The 12288-nt window shown below is 48.1% G+C and overlaps 8 protein-coding genes across 8 annotated transcripts; 4 read left to right on the top strand and 4 right to left on the bottom strand.

The window, feature by feature from the left end:
* Position 1: 1 nt before the first annotated feature.
* Positions 2-1948, bottom strand: KL911_003067 (uncharacterized protein; the record flags this gene model as incomplete). The annotated part of the gene is made up of 1 exon (XM_043198206.1): positions 2-1948. One exon carries the CDS (start codon positions 1946-1948, stop codon positions 2-4), a length of 1947 nt encoding a protein of 648 aa, XP_043054018.1.
* A 219-nt stretch (positions 1949-2167) lies between these two features.
* Positions 2168-2602, top strand: KL911_003066 (uncharacterized protein; the record flags this gene model as incomplete). The annotated part of the gene is made up of 1 exon (XM_043198205.1): positions 2168-2602. One exon carries the CDS (start codon positions 2168-2170, stop codon positions 2600-2602), a length of 435 nt encoding a protein of 144 aa, XP_043054017.1.
* A 66-nt stretch (positions 2603-2668) lies between these two features.
* KL911_003065 (uncharacterized protein) lies at positions 2669-5617 on the bottom strand (the record flags this gene model as incomplete). Its single annotated transcript, XM_043198204.1, has 1 exon — positions 2669-5617. The coding sequence occupies one exon, from the start codon at positions 5615-5617 to the stop codon at positions 2669-2671; it is 2949 nt and encodes a 982-aa protein (XP_043054016.1).
* A 42-nt stretch (positions 5618-5659) lies between these two features.
* On the bottom strand, positions 5660-7975 carry KL911_003064 (uncharacterized protein; the record flags this gene model as incomplete). Its single annotated transcript, XM_043198203.1, has 1 exon — positions 5660-7975. One exon carries the CDS (start codon positions 7973-7975, stop codon positions 5660-5662), a length of 2316 nt encoding a protein of 771 aa, XP_043054015.1.
* Positions 7976-8048: 73 nt separating this feature from the next.
* On the bottom strand, positions 8049-8666 carry KL911_003063 (uncharacterized protein; the record flags this gene model as incomplete). Its single annotated transcript, XM_043198202.1, has 1 exon — positions 8049-8666. The coding sequence occupies one exon, from the start codon at positions 8664-8666 to the stop codon at positions 8049-8051; it is 618 nt and encodes a 205-aa protein (XP_043054014.1).
* Positions 8667-8693: 27 nt separating this feature from the next.
* Positions 8694-9830, top strand: KL911_003062 (uncharacterized protein; the record flags this gene model as incomplete). Its single annotated transcript, XM_043198201.1, has 1 exon — positions 8694-9830. The coding sequence occupies one exon, from the start codon at positions 8694-8696 to the stop codon at positions 9828-9830; it is 1137 nt and encodes a 378-aa protein (XP_043054013.1).
* Positions 9831-9978: 148 nt separating this feature from the next.
* On the top strand, positions 9979-11232 carry KL911_003061 (uncharacterized protein; the record flags this gene model as incomplete). The annotated part of the gene is made up of 1 exon (XM_043198200.1): positions 9979-11232. The coding sequence occupies one exon, from the start codon at positions 9979-9981 to the stop codon at positions 11230-11232; it is 1254 nt and encodes a 417-aa protein (XP_043054012.1).
* Positions 11233-11370: 138 nt separating this feature from the next.
* Positions 11371-11907, top strand: KL911_003060 (uncharacterized protein; the record flags this gene model as incomplete). Its single annotated transcript, XM_043198199.1, has 2 exons — positions 11371-11573; positions 11652-11907. 2 exons carry the CDS (start codon positions 11371-11373, stop codon positions 11905-11907), a joined length of 459 nt encoding a protein of 152 aa, XP_043054011.1.
* Between the last annotated feature and the right edge of the window lie 381 nt (positions 11908-12288).

Raw genomic sequence — 12288 nt, 5'->3', positions numbered from 1 at the left:
TTTACGACGACTCCTCAGAGTCGCTAAGGTCTATTTTTCTCCCGTTCGATTCAACTTCCAAATCACTGTTCTGGTCATCTGAGAAGTCGTCCCCCGGCACTGCGCCGTCCGCGTTCTCCTGCTCCTCCTGCTCCTCCTGCTCCTCCTCGTCCTCTTCCTCATCTTCCTCCTCGCTGCTCAGCAGACCTGCGTCGTCCAGTTCCTCGATATACTCGACGTCCGCGTCTTCCTCGTTATCATCGCGTGTCTCGAGACCTACCAGCTCTCGCTTCAGCTCGAATCTGTCTGTCATCATGCTTAGCCTGCCTCTGAGCTCCAACAATCTGTCTAAATTTCCTGCTTTTCTTTTCATGGTGGTGGCCAGCAAATTCAAGCTGGCTGAGTTTTGCAGAGATCCGCCGTGGAATATTAAAATGTGCTTGACCCAGTAGGCGAGGTTCGTTTGTCTATTGGTGTTTCTGGCAATCTTTTCTGCCAACCTGTCCAGAAGCGGGCCAACATATATCGTGTCCAGTTTTAGGATAGTGTTGCGGATTACCGTCTCGTCCTTGTTGTTCAGCACGCTTTCCAAGAGAGAATGATCGTTCGATTTGAGTGCCTGCGACAGCACAGTTGTCAAGGTTCCTGTCGAAGCTTTTCCGGTCTTCTCAGCGGCATTCGCGTGGCCGTTCGTCTGTATTGCTCGCAGTCTCTCTGCAAGAGAAATTTCGTCTTCGTCGTCGTCCTCGGCTGTTTCGAGATCTCTAAGATTGTCACCCGATGAAACGACCGCGTTGCTCTCGTTGTAGGTTTTTGGAGCAGCAATGTCGTGGCCCTTTTTAGAGAACTGAGAAACCTTGAGATTAGGCTTTGGTTTTTCCAGCTTGACGTCCTCGACTATTTTGTAGATTTTTGAGCCATCTTCGGCTAGCACCCACCAGTCTAGAGCATCAAAGAAGGGAACGCTGGAATCCTCAAGCCAAGTCAAGGTGAGGTGTTTTGGCCCCAGAGAAATGCCCTGAATTGGAAGATTTTCCGCAACCTCTGATGCAGGCCGAGCGACCGTGATCTTGGCGACACTTTTCTGTGTGTTGACTGGTTTTTTCTTGCGTTTGTAAGGCGAACTGGCAGACTCAGCAGTTTTCTCCTGTTTCTTCAGCGGACTGTTGAATATTTCCACTGCCCCAGACTCAGTGGTAGCAGCCAAGATGGTCATACCAAACCCATTGTCCGCCATTGCTATCGACAAAACAGGCTCTTCAGCAACCAAAACCCCAACAGTGGTGGCTTTCGAGATCGAAATGGCGTTAATGAACCGATCGCCTTGCGCAGCAGTGAAAACTATATCGTCACCATAGTTGAGAACTGTATGTATAGGAGATACGTGCCCGGGAAGAGTCTTGACAACAGCAAAGTTGTCATCAGCATTCACCAGGTACGTGGAGTGGGAGCAAAGGATAAGATGCGGCTGACCATTGTACGCAGTTGTCGCCAGACGAGTTAAGGTTGTTTCTTCGCTCAACGGTCTATGAGTCTTGGAAAGCTGCCAGTCTCTGAGGTTGAATTCGTAGAGATTTCCCTGTATATCGCAACTGTATGCCACGTTAGAATGCGCATTGTGATGGAAGTCTGATGTGGTTATGTGGTTAGAAGTAGCTAGCTTGTGAACAATCTCGTTTCTGCTTGGGGAATATATATGAACAGCGCCATTTTCCAAGCAGACGGCAATCAGCTGGTCTTCCAAGGAGGCGTCTACACGCCTGTTTTTGACACCTTTTGACGCCTCTGAGGGGGCCTGGATCCAGGAAAGAGCTCGGACCTTGACTCCTTTCTCAAATGGATATACGTTGGAGAGATTATCCGCCATATCTCTGGAGCTCTGTACCCTAAGGACGTGCGAGTCGAGAGATACCGATACACTCGCGTAGAACTGCCCTGTCGCATCGAAGGCCGACGCAACGAGAGACATGGTTGTGGTATATTTAATTCTAAAATTTTTCAACACAGCCTGAAACTATGAGCCGTACTTACCCTGCCCGGAAGCCGTCTGGCAGGCAACTATTTTTCAGTATAAAAAGAGCACTTTTTTCCAGTCCGGCTGGTGCACGAAATGGCAGAGACGCGGGTCAGTATTGACATAATTTAACAAGAGTACACCAGGACCCCCGCATAATTACCACCATCGTTAATGTCAGAAAACCAGCAACCGCAGGAGGAGTTGTCCCTCCCGAAGGCAACCGTGCAGAAGATCATTTCGGAGGTGCTACCGTCTGAGTTCAGTTTCACCAAGGACGCGCGAGAAGCACTGATCGAGTGCTGCATTGAATTCCTCATGATTCTGTCCACTCAATCGAACGACATCGCCGACAAGGAGCTCAAGAAGACCATTTCGACAGACCATGTGCTCAAGGCAGTGACCGAGCTCGGATTTGTCGATTACATCCCGGTGCTTGAGAAATGTCTGAGCGAGTTCAAGGAGAGCAATAAGTTCAAAGAGCGCAAGAACAGCAAGTTCCAGAATAGCGGGCTGTCCGAGGAAGAGCTGCTGAGACAGCAGGAAGAGCTATTCCGCGCCAGCAGAAACCGTCTTCAGCAACAGAATGTCAAGGATGAGAGCGAGTAATGTATTCTAGTGGATAGATAGAGATGTACGATTATTGACCAGATTTGCACTGCCGAGTAATATATTTTATTTATTGATCAGGTCGTGCACAAACTGTTGCTTTTCAGGAGGCAGCAGGTCTTTTAGTCTCTGCTGCTCTCTTGACACAAACGACTTGAATTCCTCCACAACGTTGATTGGATCCAGGGGCGAGTCCTTGGTGAGCTCGTCCAGTTCTTCGTCGTCGTCGTGCTCGCCGAATATTTCTCCGTCGTATTCTCCGGTCTCGACGAGCTGCGAGATTGCCATGTCACGTTTCATGAGCATGACGCGCTTCTCGATGGCTGCGGGAAGTTTCTCGAAGCAGGCAATCAAGCGGTGCAAAATCACGTCACTATGGTTTGAGAGGATGCCCACATCGACGCTCAAGAGCGAAATCAGGGCCAGAATCTGCAGCTTGAGATCGAAAACCGTAGTGAGCCTGTTTTCGCTATTGAACCACAGCTCGATTAGTTTCATGAACTGCTCGCCAATCAGCTGCGAGGTCTGCACCGGACGAACAAAGCAACAGGAAATAAATATTTTCAGGAACGGCTTAAGGGTGTCCTGAAAGATCTCGTCATCGTTGGGGTCAGCCTGCATTTTTGCAGCCGTCTGCAAGACTGGTTGCAGAATTTGTGGCAGGGCCGGCTCGATATTTGGGCCTACCGACAAAATGACAGTAGAAAGCAAATTGTATACGAACTCCACAAGGCCAACATCTGCCTCATAGTCATCGGTCTCGAGTAGCCTCAGGATGGCTGAAAGGAACTGCTGCAAATGCACGTCGTTGGCGATGTCGGTGTTCCTGAACCCGTGGATGCACACGGTCTCAAAATAAGGCTCGTAGTTGTCGTAGTACTCGAATCCGTAATTTTCAAAAGAGTCCATCACACATTGGAAAATGACCCACGATTCAGGAATCATCACCTTCAGCGTGTAGTTTATGGACTCCAAGAGATCCATCATCTCCGTCAAGAAGATTGCAAGTCCGTTCTCCAGCACAAATCTAATTGCCGGCTCGATAGTTTTCATCAGCTCAAAAGTGATCTCTTTTTGAGACGTCATAGTCGTTATCATGGTCGTGAGTGTGTTCAGAATCGACGCAGCCTGGTACTCTTTATCCGTTTCCTCTGAGCTTTGTTTGTCACTGTCGACATTTTGCAACCGCAGCAGCTCCTCTGCAATCCTCAAGAACTGCGTATTGAGGTTGGAAGCCAGCTGCGTGGCAAACGGCTCGAGATCCTTGGCAAACTTCGAAACAATATCGTCCATGATCTCGTTAATAAGCTCAAACTCGAAATTATTGCTCATCTCAAGCAGCTCAGACATCACAAGAGATATTCTAGGAGAAAGCTCGTTCGCAATCGGCTCGAACGAGACTAGATACCGCAGAGCATCGGCGGCCTCAATCCGCAACGGAAGCGGGCTGGTTTTCGCAAAACAGGTCATCACATTCTCGAATACGCTCGAAAGCAGCTGAATATCCTTGCAGCTATGTGTTGTGAGGGCGATCGTCTCGCAGGCCCTCGTCTGCAGCCACTTATACTTGCTGTCTGAGAGCTGGGGTAGGATAAACGACTTTGTGATCTCGTCCAGCTGATCCCTCATTGGGCTGTTGGGCTTATTGAGCTTCATCCACACATTGCTGAGAAGTCTCAAGCCGGCTTCAGTTTTGTACGCAACATGTTCGTCAGCCGGGTTTTGCTGCCTGCTCTGGAAAATCTCATTCAAGATGCTCATCACCACAACAACAGACTCCTCAAAGCGCCGGTACGTCAGCGCGTACACAAACTCGTTGGCAGCAACGTCTGCCGTCTTCGAGTCGTGATTTATATCGTAGAACCTTCGGAGGTACTCCTGAGGGTCGTCCTCAAACAGCTCCACGGTCTCCTCAGACGCGCTGAGCATAGGGACAATCACGTGACGAATCAGCGGATCGAGTTGTTCTTTGATGGATCCCCAGATGCCGTCGTACTGTAAACACTCGCTGATAAATGCCACAAGGTGGTAGAGAGACACCTCGCTGAGCCAATGGTCATTCTTTGATTGCGTCCATCTGCCAATGACTGACCAGTAGTGCTGGAGAATGGAAGGAAGAAAATGTGCTATTAGGCTCTGCTGCAGTGCCTGGTTGTTGTCGTTAGTGCAGTGTCGCGACCTAAGTCTATGAAGGTTTGCAAATGACCATTTTTGGCATTTGGACACAGGGTGGCTTGCCCGCTCAACAGCGTCAAGGTCCCTGAGGCTGGTATTGTCCAGATCGATGACCTGGAACATGTAGCCGCACCATTTACTAAGCAGATTCAGGTCACTGTTGAAATAGTCTGGCATTTCAGTGTAAGTGCAGTACTTGTATATTTTCAGAACCAGATGAATCAGCTGAGCCACCTGAATGCTGGACGGTATTTGGGTAATGTATGATTCTAGGAGTGTCTCTAGTGCAGGGAAGAATTTGGCCACGAGAGCATTCATGAAAGCTCTGTTCTCCAGGGCATCAAAACGGTGGTATTTCGAGACCTGATGGATCAGAAGCAAGCTGGCATAAACGTAGTCGAAATTGTCCGAGTGCTCTCTGAGCATGCTGTGTGCCGACTCCAGCAGCTCTGTATCCCACGTGGACTCCAAACGAAGAATGTGCTCCATAGAGGAGGTGAGCTGTTTGAGGACAGCCTGGTTCCCTGTGCAGCTAATAATTGCCGGGATCAGTTGGCGCTTGATCCGCTCTTTCTCCTCTGGTTTGATGCGCTGCCCTAGCAGTTGCTCTGGAGAGCGCTCGGAGATGAACCACGAGTTGCGGATCCGGTTCTTCACGAAAGTGATGGCGACAAGCCGAATATGAGACGGCAACGATTGCTCGGTAGAGATTTCCAGACAGTCTGCAAGAACACCTGTCTCAGCCAATGCTTTCACAAGGCTCCGTTCAGACGAGCTCCGCAAGGCATTGTCCGGAGACAGAGTGTTCAGGAGGTGTTGAAGTAGCTCCTCTTTATTCATGACGAAAAAGTCAGAAACGAAAAATTTAGAGAAAAAATAGTGTTACTTAATCCACATATCGTCGTAGAAACCAATAGACTTGTCGCTCAATTGGTAGCTGAGACATATCCCATCGATGTAGACGAGATACAACACGTACCGCCCTTGTGCTATTCTTCTGCAATCAATGCCAATGAGCGTCCGCACGCCGAAATCGCCACTCAGGCATAGCCGCTCGTAGTTCGGAACCACATACTCCTGGCGCATTCCGTAGATGCCCCGGAATGTGGTCAAACGGAATACCGACACCAAACCTGACTGCGAGCCCACCACAAAGCAATTGAGTTCAGGAACCAAAAATCCCAGAGACAGTCGGTTGGAATGGAGCCAGTCCTCGTTAAATGGTTTGAACTGGAAAACCTTGGGCACTGTCGCGTTGCAGATAAGCTTGTTCACGCGGAAAAGCCCCATGCGTAACGCTGTGGACACAACCAGAAACTTGTCGGTGAATTGAGGCGTTCTGATCTGCGGCTCCCAGTATTTTTTGGAGTTCATCGATATGTGCGATTTCTGCTTTGAGCGCTGTTTCGAAATGTAATAATCATCGTACACCTTTTTAATCCGCCGATAGTTATCAGACAATGAGGTAAATGGCTTCTGTTGAGTAATCAGGCTCAGGTGGTCGAGCGCCACGGTTGGCGTAAAAAAGTTGTGGAAGTTGGCTGAGATACCGATGTGGCTAGAATAGCACTCGTCAGACTCACAGTCGAGCACTTTGCTCTCGTTGAGCATCTTGTTCAATACCATTTTCTGTTGGTCAATCCATGGATCGCCAGTCATCAGTTCTAGGGAGTCTACCTTCTTGAAGCAACTAGGATCCACGTATTTGGTGATCCACACATTGTCTCCCAGTAATGCTCGACTGATGACGTACGGACGTCGGAACCGGACCCTGGCAAACCTATCTCCGTTTTCTTTATTATATGGCCCCTCGTAAATCACCATCGGGAACTTGAAGACAACTAATTCTCCACTGATGGAAGCCCCACTAACATACACTTCGTCCTCTCCTTTTATGAAACTGACAGAGGGAATATTGTGCAAAATCTGATGTGTCTGGACATGGAAATCGTTTCCGCTCTCATCGATATAGTGCAACAGAATGCTCTGGCTATTATCGGACACTACAACCATATTCTGGTACATGTCCAGACCCCAGACAGAGGACGAAGCGGAGAACTGAAAATCAGGTGTTTCGCCCATATTGGGTATTCCTTTGTCCTGGCAGCTCTTGACCAGCCTATCCACGTTGTATAGAAGTACTCTGCCGTCGTCACAACAAAGGCCGAGTGTCTCCTGCTCTTTGAGCTGTCCGATCACCATGTAATTAATTGTGTGAGGAAAATGCGGTCTGGTTGCACTTTGGCGATGAGCTTCTGTTGTGACAGAAGGATGTGTATAGAACAGCAGGCGAGGCAGCTTGTCTGGCTGGTACTTGTCCTTCTTGTGAGTAAACCCGTAGACACACGCTCCGACAGCAACAAATAAAAGATCATGTCTGGCGGAACAGCACACAATGTTGTTCTTGTACTTATCCGGCCTGCCAAAATCAAGCTTTGTAAATCCGTGAAACTCAATCTCCAGAGAGTCTTTGAACTTCTGGGCCGGCTGCGATCTCAGAGGAAATTCGAGCGAGTCTATTTTAGCGAAGTCCTGAATGAGTTCTATCTCCCCATCACTGTGATGGTTTTCGAAGTTTTTGAACGTGTCGTTGGAATTTATAGGGCACGGATGTTTGCATGCATCCTGGCTGACATACTCGTAGCCCCCGATCATAGCATGCTCGTAGTAGTTCTCGCTGATATAAATTGTGTTGCTCTCGCCGGATCTGCGTATTCTGCGGTCTAACAATGTATCGGCTTCGTACTCTCCGTCCTGTGGAGGAAACGACAGTTGATTCTCCGTGTAGAACAAGTCCTGGTCCTGCAAACTTGACTCCGTGACCACTAACGGCTGTAAAGCATTGTCTTCCAAGTCTGGGTCAAACCGGTCGTCATCGTACCCATCACTCATATCGCTAGAGTCGGGAAACAAATTATAGCGCTCACTGTTTCCTGCCACTGATCCCCTGGTGCTGAAACCACTAGTTCGATTGATTACCTTGCTTTTAACGCCACACAGGGCCAGAAACCGTTCGAACCGTCGCTGGTGGTCAAAGTCCTGGAGACGGACCTCGCGAAGGTCCTCCCAAGCGGGATCCTCATCGTCGCTCATTCCACGAGCTGCCGATTGCTGTGGCGTGGCATACATGGAGTCCAATAATTCGTGATCCCTTCGTCTTTCTACCTCAAGTATATCTTCCAAATCCAATTCCCCCATAATTGTTCTAGGTCGATCGACCCAAATAAGAAAGATTACAGGCTATATCATCATACTCAACATTACCAAATTATCAGTCCCCTCGTTCCCTATATTCCTGATCTCTTGCTGGAGACCTTTCTCGCGAGTTGGCGATGTCCTCTTTTTTGACAACGGGTACATAGTTGGTATCAAGCTTATAAGCGCGACCCTGCTGAGCTGGCGACGGCTTGGCCCCTAAGCCTAAGTATGGCGGCCTGGGCTTTGATACAGGCGTTTTCGATCGAGTTCCAGAACCCTTCCAGCCCATTCCCCGTAGCATTGCTTCGCCAAACTTTTCTACTGGCATCTTCTCGTAACTTTTCAAAGTAGGGACCTCGCCGTCCTGGCTCTCCGTCGATTTGGGGGGTAGCAGTCGTGAGCCTGTTGCTTGCGGCCTTTCGGTGTCTCTTTTGTTCAGGCCATAATGTAGCTCTTTGTTTTCGCGCTCTGTTCGCTCTCTCCGTCGTGCCTCCCAGCCGTCTTGTTTTATAATGGGCTTAATTACTAGAGGCTCATCTTTCTTATGTCGTATGTCGTCGACATTGCTGATCTCTATCTTTGTGTCCTTATTTTCTTCGTCCTCAAATAGCTCGTTCCGTTTCAAGGACGTGGACTTCTTCTTGAGCGAGAATCCCACCTTGGGCGCCGGCTTTTTCGTGGAGAAGTTCATAATGGAAATAAAAAAATAATCAGTCCCATGCTGATCTTGCGAAGAATTCATCCTTCGCAGAACCCGCTCGCTTTCCTTCGCCGGCTTTCCAGCAAAACTGACAAGGTTTCCTCAGACGGACAACAAACAGAACGAAAAAATAAACAGACAGCCGAGCTGATCCATGACATAGAATCCAAAAGCCCCGAAAACAACGGGTCTGCCTTCAAAGATTACATCAACGCTGTCATTGGAAGCGAAAATTTCAAAGAGCTCAAGGCCGAGTTTGCACGTTTTCACGCCGAGCGAGCCAAACTAGCGAAAGAGTACCACAGCTCCTTCAGCCAGAAGCTCGACCGAACGGCCGGTGAGCTTAGAAAAAGTGCAACTATAGCCTCCAAACTCATGAACGACTTGACTGGCTACACGAGGATCAACAAATTGAAGGAGAAGATAGTGCAGAACGAACAGAAGATGAGAGATTTGAGAGCTTTGATCAGTGAAAGCAAGCAGGAGTATGCGCGTGCTGTTGAAGAGCAGACGTCGGCACAAAAACAGATCAACGAGCTTCTTGAGCGGAAACACAACTGGAGTTCCCAAGATCTCGAGAAATTCACAAACCTCTACAGAAATGGCCACGAGCTGGAGCGCCGTGTGCAGGCGAACTCCAACAAAGTGGCTGAGTTGGAGGCCAAGGAGAATGATTTGCACAATGAATTGATTCAGAGCATTATGGAGAGGTATCACGAGGAGCAGGTGTGGTCCGACAAGATCCGGCAGTTTTCTACGTGGGGCACCATTTTCATCGTGTGTGTAAACTTGTTGCTTATGCTCTTGGTGCAGCTGTTATTCGAGCCTTGGAAACGATATAGACTATTGAGCTCTTTCGAATCGAAAGTCAAAGAGCTCTTTGAGACCCAAGAACAGGAAAATTGGGCCCAACTAAAATCAGGATTACAGAAGATCGAGCACAGACTTGACAAGTTCGAGCACGTGGAAGGTATACTACCTGCCGATCTATCTTGGAGTAGCATAAAACATTGGGCCACCAGGCTGAGACTTATATTTTTCAGTGACAAAGTCTACAAGCTGGATGTGTCGTCGGTGGAACTGTCTGCATTCTGCGGCGCAATTAGCTCTATCTTCCTCATCCTAGGCATGGTTGTATCTAGACTGCTCTTATAAATATATAGAGTCTACCGACGCGTCGACAATTAAATCCGCCTTACACCGAGCAAGAGACAAGCGAGCGAAAAGTTTTGGATAAATCAGTTTGCCACCGGTTAGAGCGTAACAAAAACTTGAATCCTCCTTATAACAATATCAATCCAGCATGGAAGAAATTGGTATCTACCCATCTCACACTCCTGGTATTGGCCAGCCTGTGCAAAGTGTAAACTCGAGTGCCAATGGTAATGCCAATAAGAGTAGCACAGACGTTTATTTAAAGCTGAAGAAGCTGGAGAAGGAATTGCAACTTCTGATGCTGCAAGAAGACTACATCAAAGACGAACAGCGTCACTTAAAACGAGAATTGATCAGAGCACAGGAAGAAGTGAAGAAAATTCAAAGCGTTCCTCTTGTCATTGGACAATTCCTGGAGCCTATCGATCAGCACACAGGTATCGTCTCGTCGACTACTGGTTCCAATTACGTCGTTAGAATCTTGTCGACCTTGGATAGAGAGCTTTTGAAACCTTCGGCATCTGTTGCTCTCCACCGTCATTCCAACGCCCTTGTAGACATCTTACCACCAGAGGCAGATTCATCGATATCCATAGTCGGCGAAAACGAAAAACCAGATGTCACCTACAACGACGTTGGCGGATTAGACATGCAAAAACAGGAAATCAGAGAGGCTGTTGAGTTGCCCCTCACGCAAGCAGATCTGTACAAGCAGATCGGTATAGACCCTCCTCGAGGTGTCCTTCTGTATGGCCCCCCAGGTACAGGTAAGACCATGCTGGTCAAGGCCGTTGCCAACAGCTCTACCGCTTCGTTTATTAGAGTCAACGGCTCAGAGTTTGTGCAGAAGTACCTCGGAGAAGGTCCCAGAATGGTGAGGGACGTTTTCAGACTGGCCAGGGAAAACTCGCCATCGATTATTTTCATCGACGAAATCGACGCAATTGCCACAAAGCGGTTTGATGCCCAGACCGGTGCAGACAGAGAGGTGCAAAGAATCCTGATAGAACTTCTCACGCAGATGGATGGATTCGACCAATCCACCAATGTCAAGGTGATCATGGCAACTAATAGACCAGATACGCTGGACCCGGCTCTTTTGAGACCTGGAAGATTGGACAGAAAGATTGAGTTCCCATCGCTGAGGGACAGAAGGGAGAGGAGGTTGATTTTCAGTACAATCGCAGCCAAGATGTCGCTTTCTCCAGAGGTGGATCTGGATTCGTTGATTATGAGAAATGAGCCGCTGAGTGGAGCTATCATCGCTGCCATTATGCAAGAAGCTGGTCTCCGTGCAGTGAGAAAGAACAGATACGTTATCTTACAGAGCGATTTGGAAGAGGCGTACACGGCACAAGTCAAGACAGGAAACGAAGTCGATAAGTTTGAATTCTATAAATAAGCAGTGAAATTGAAGATTCCAATGCCTGGTTTGAAGGTTTCCCATCCGTATTTATCGAATTCAAAATGATCCATACTATAATGCCATTTATAGCTCCAAATTTGACGGTAATGGAGACTAGTGTTTCTAAAATTAAGCATGGCGTTCTCTGGAGCGATGAGAAGGACATGTCCGTTCGTTTGCGTAATGTCCGATAGCAACGGCTCCAGTAACTCGTATTCAAAGCCCATGCAGTCTATCACAAATGGAGATGTCGCGTTTCTTGCTCTATCCTCAAAGTCCGGCTCATCTTTGTTGATAAACGATAACGAATCGTTGTGTATGAACCATGTTGGAGGCTTGTATGTTTTCCAGAACACAAGATTCCCTGGGCGATGTTGCAACTCCTGCATAGCAGGTACAACGCCTCCCTGATGCAGTTTTCCCATGAAAACTAGCATTCCGAGGTTAAATGGAATCCAGAGCATCAAGAACACTTTGTTGACTGTGGACCGCGATATGTTGACGCAGCTGGCCCATAGCGGCACCATAGGAATGAGGAAACGAAGTTCCTGGTGGGGAACCAGACTCAATACTATGATCCCCGATGCCATTGTCAGGAACGAGGTAGACTTGATGTTTTTTGTCGTGAATGGAAAGGCTAGGAATATAAGCGGGCCAAACATAGTTGGATAGTTCACTAGTACATGTTGGTAGTACGGATGCAGACCGTGTTGTGCCAAGTTAGAGGTTTTGCTGTTGTATAGTATATTATTCAGCGGAGTTATTATGGAAGCATTGATGGAGCCTGTAAAGTAGTAGGAATCAGCGGCGATGAAAACGAGACTGAAAAACAGGAAACTTTGGATCGCCAACAGCGATTGAAGCTTGTTCTGGAGGCCGTACTTGAGAACAAAGACTGACGGAAGGACCAGCCAGGCGACAAACGTGACTCTGTTGAAGATTCCAAAGGCAACCAAAAAGCCTAGAAACAGAAGCTTGTACCAATAGATCCTCTTGTCTTTGCTCTCCAAGGCCTTTCTCATGTCATTGATGATCCAAACAGTATACAGAAGA

Source organism: Ogataea haglerorum (assembly GCF_019207285.1).
Source record: "Ogataea haglerorum isolate 81-453-3 chromosome Unknown 81-453-3_NODE_8_length_489951_cov_95.815404, whole genome shotgun sequence".
Taxonomy (NCBI): domain Eukaryota; kingdom Fungi; phylum Ascomycota; class Pichiomycetes; order Pichiales; family Pichiaceae; genus Ogataea; species Ogataea haglerorum.
Note: the sequence above shows the minus strand (reverse complement) of the source record. Positions and strands in the feature narration are given on the sequence as shown.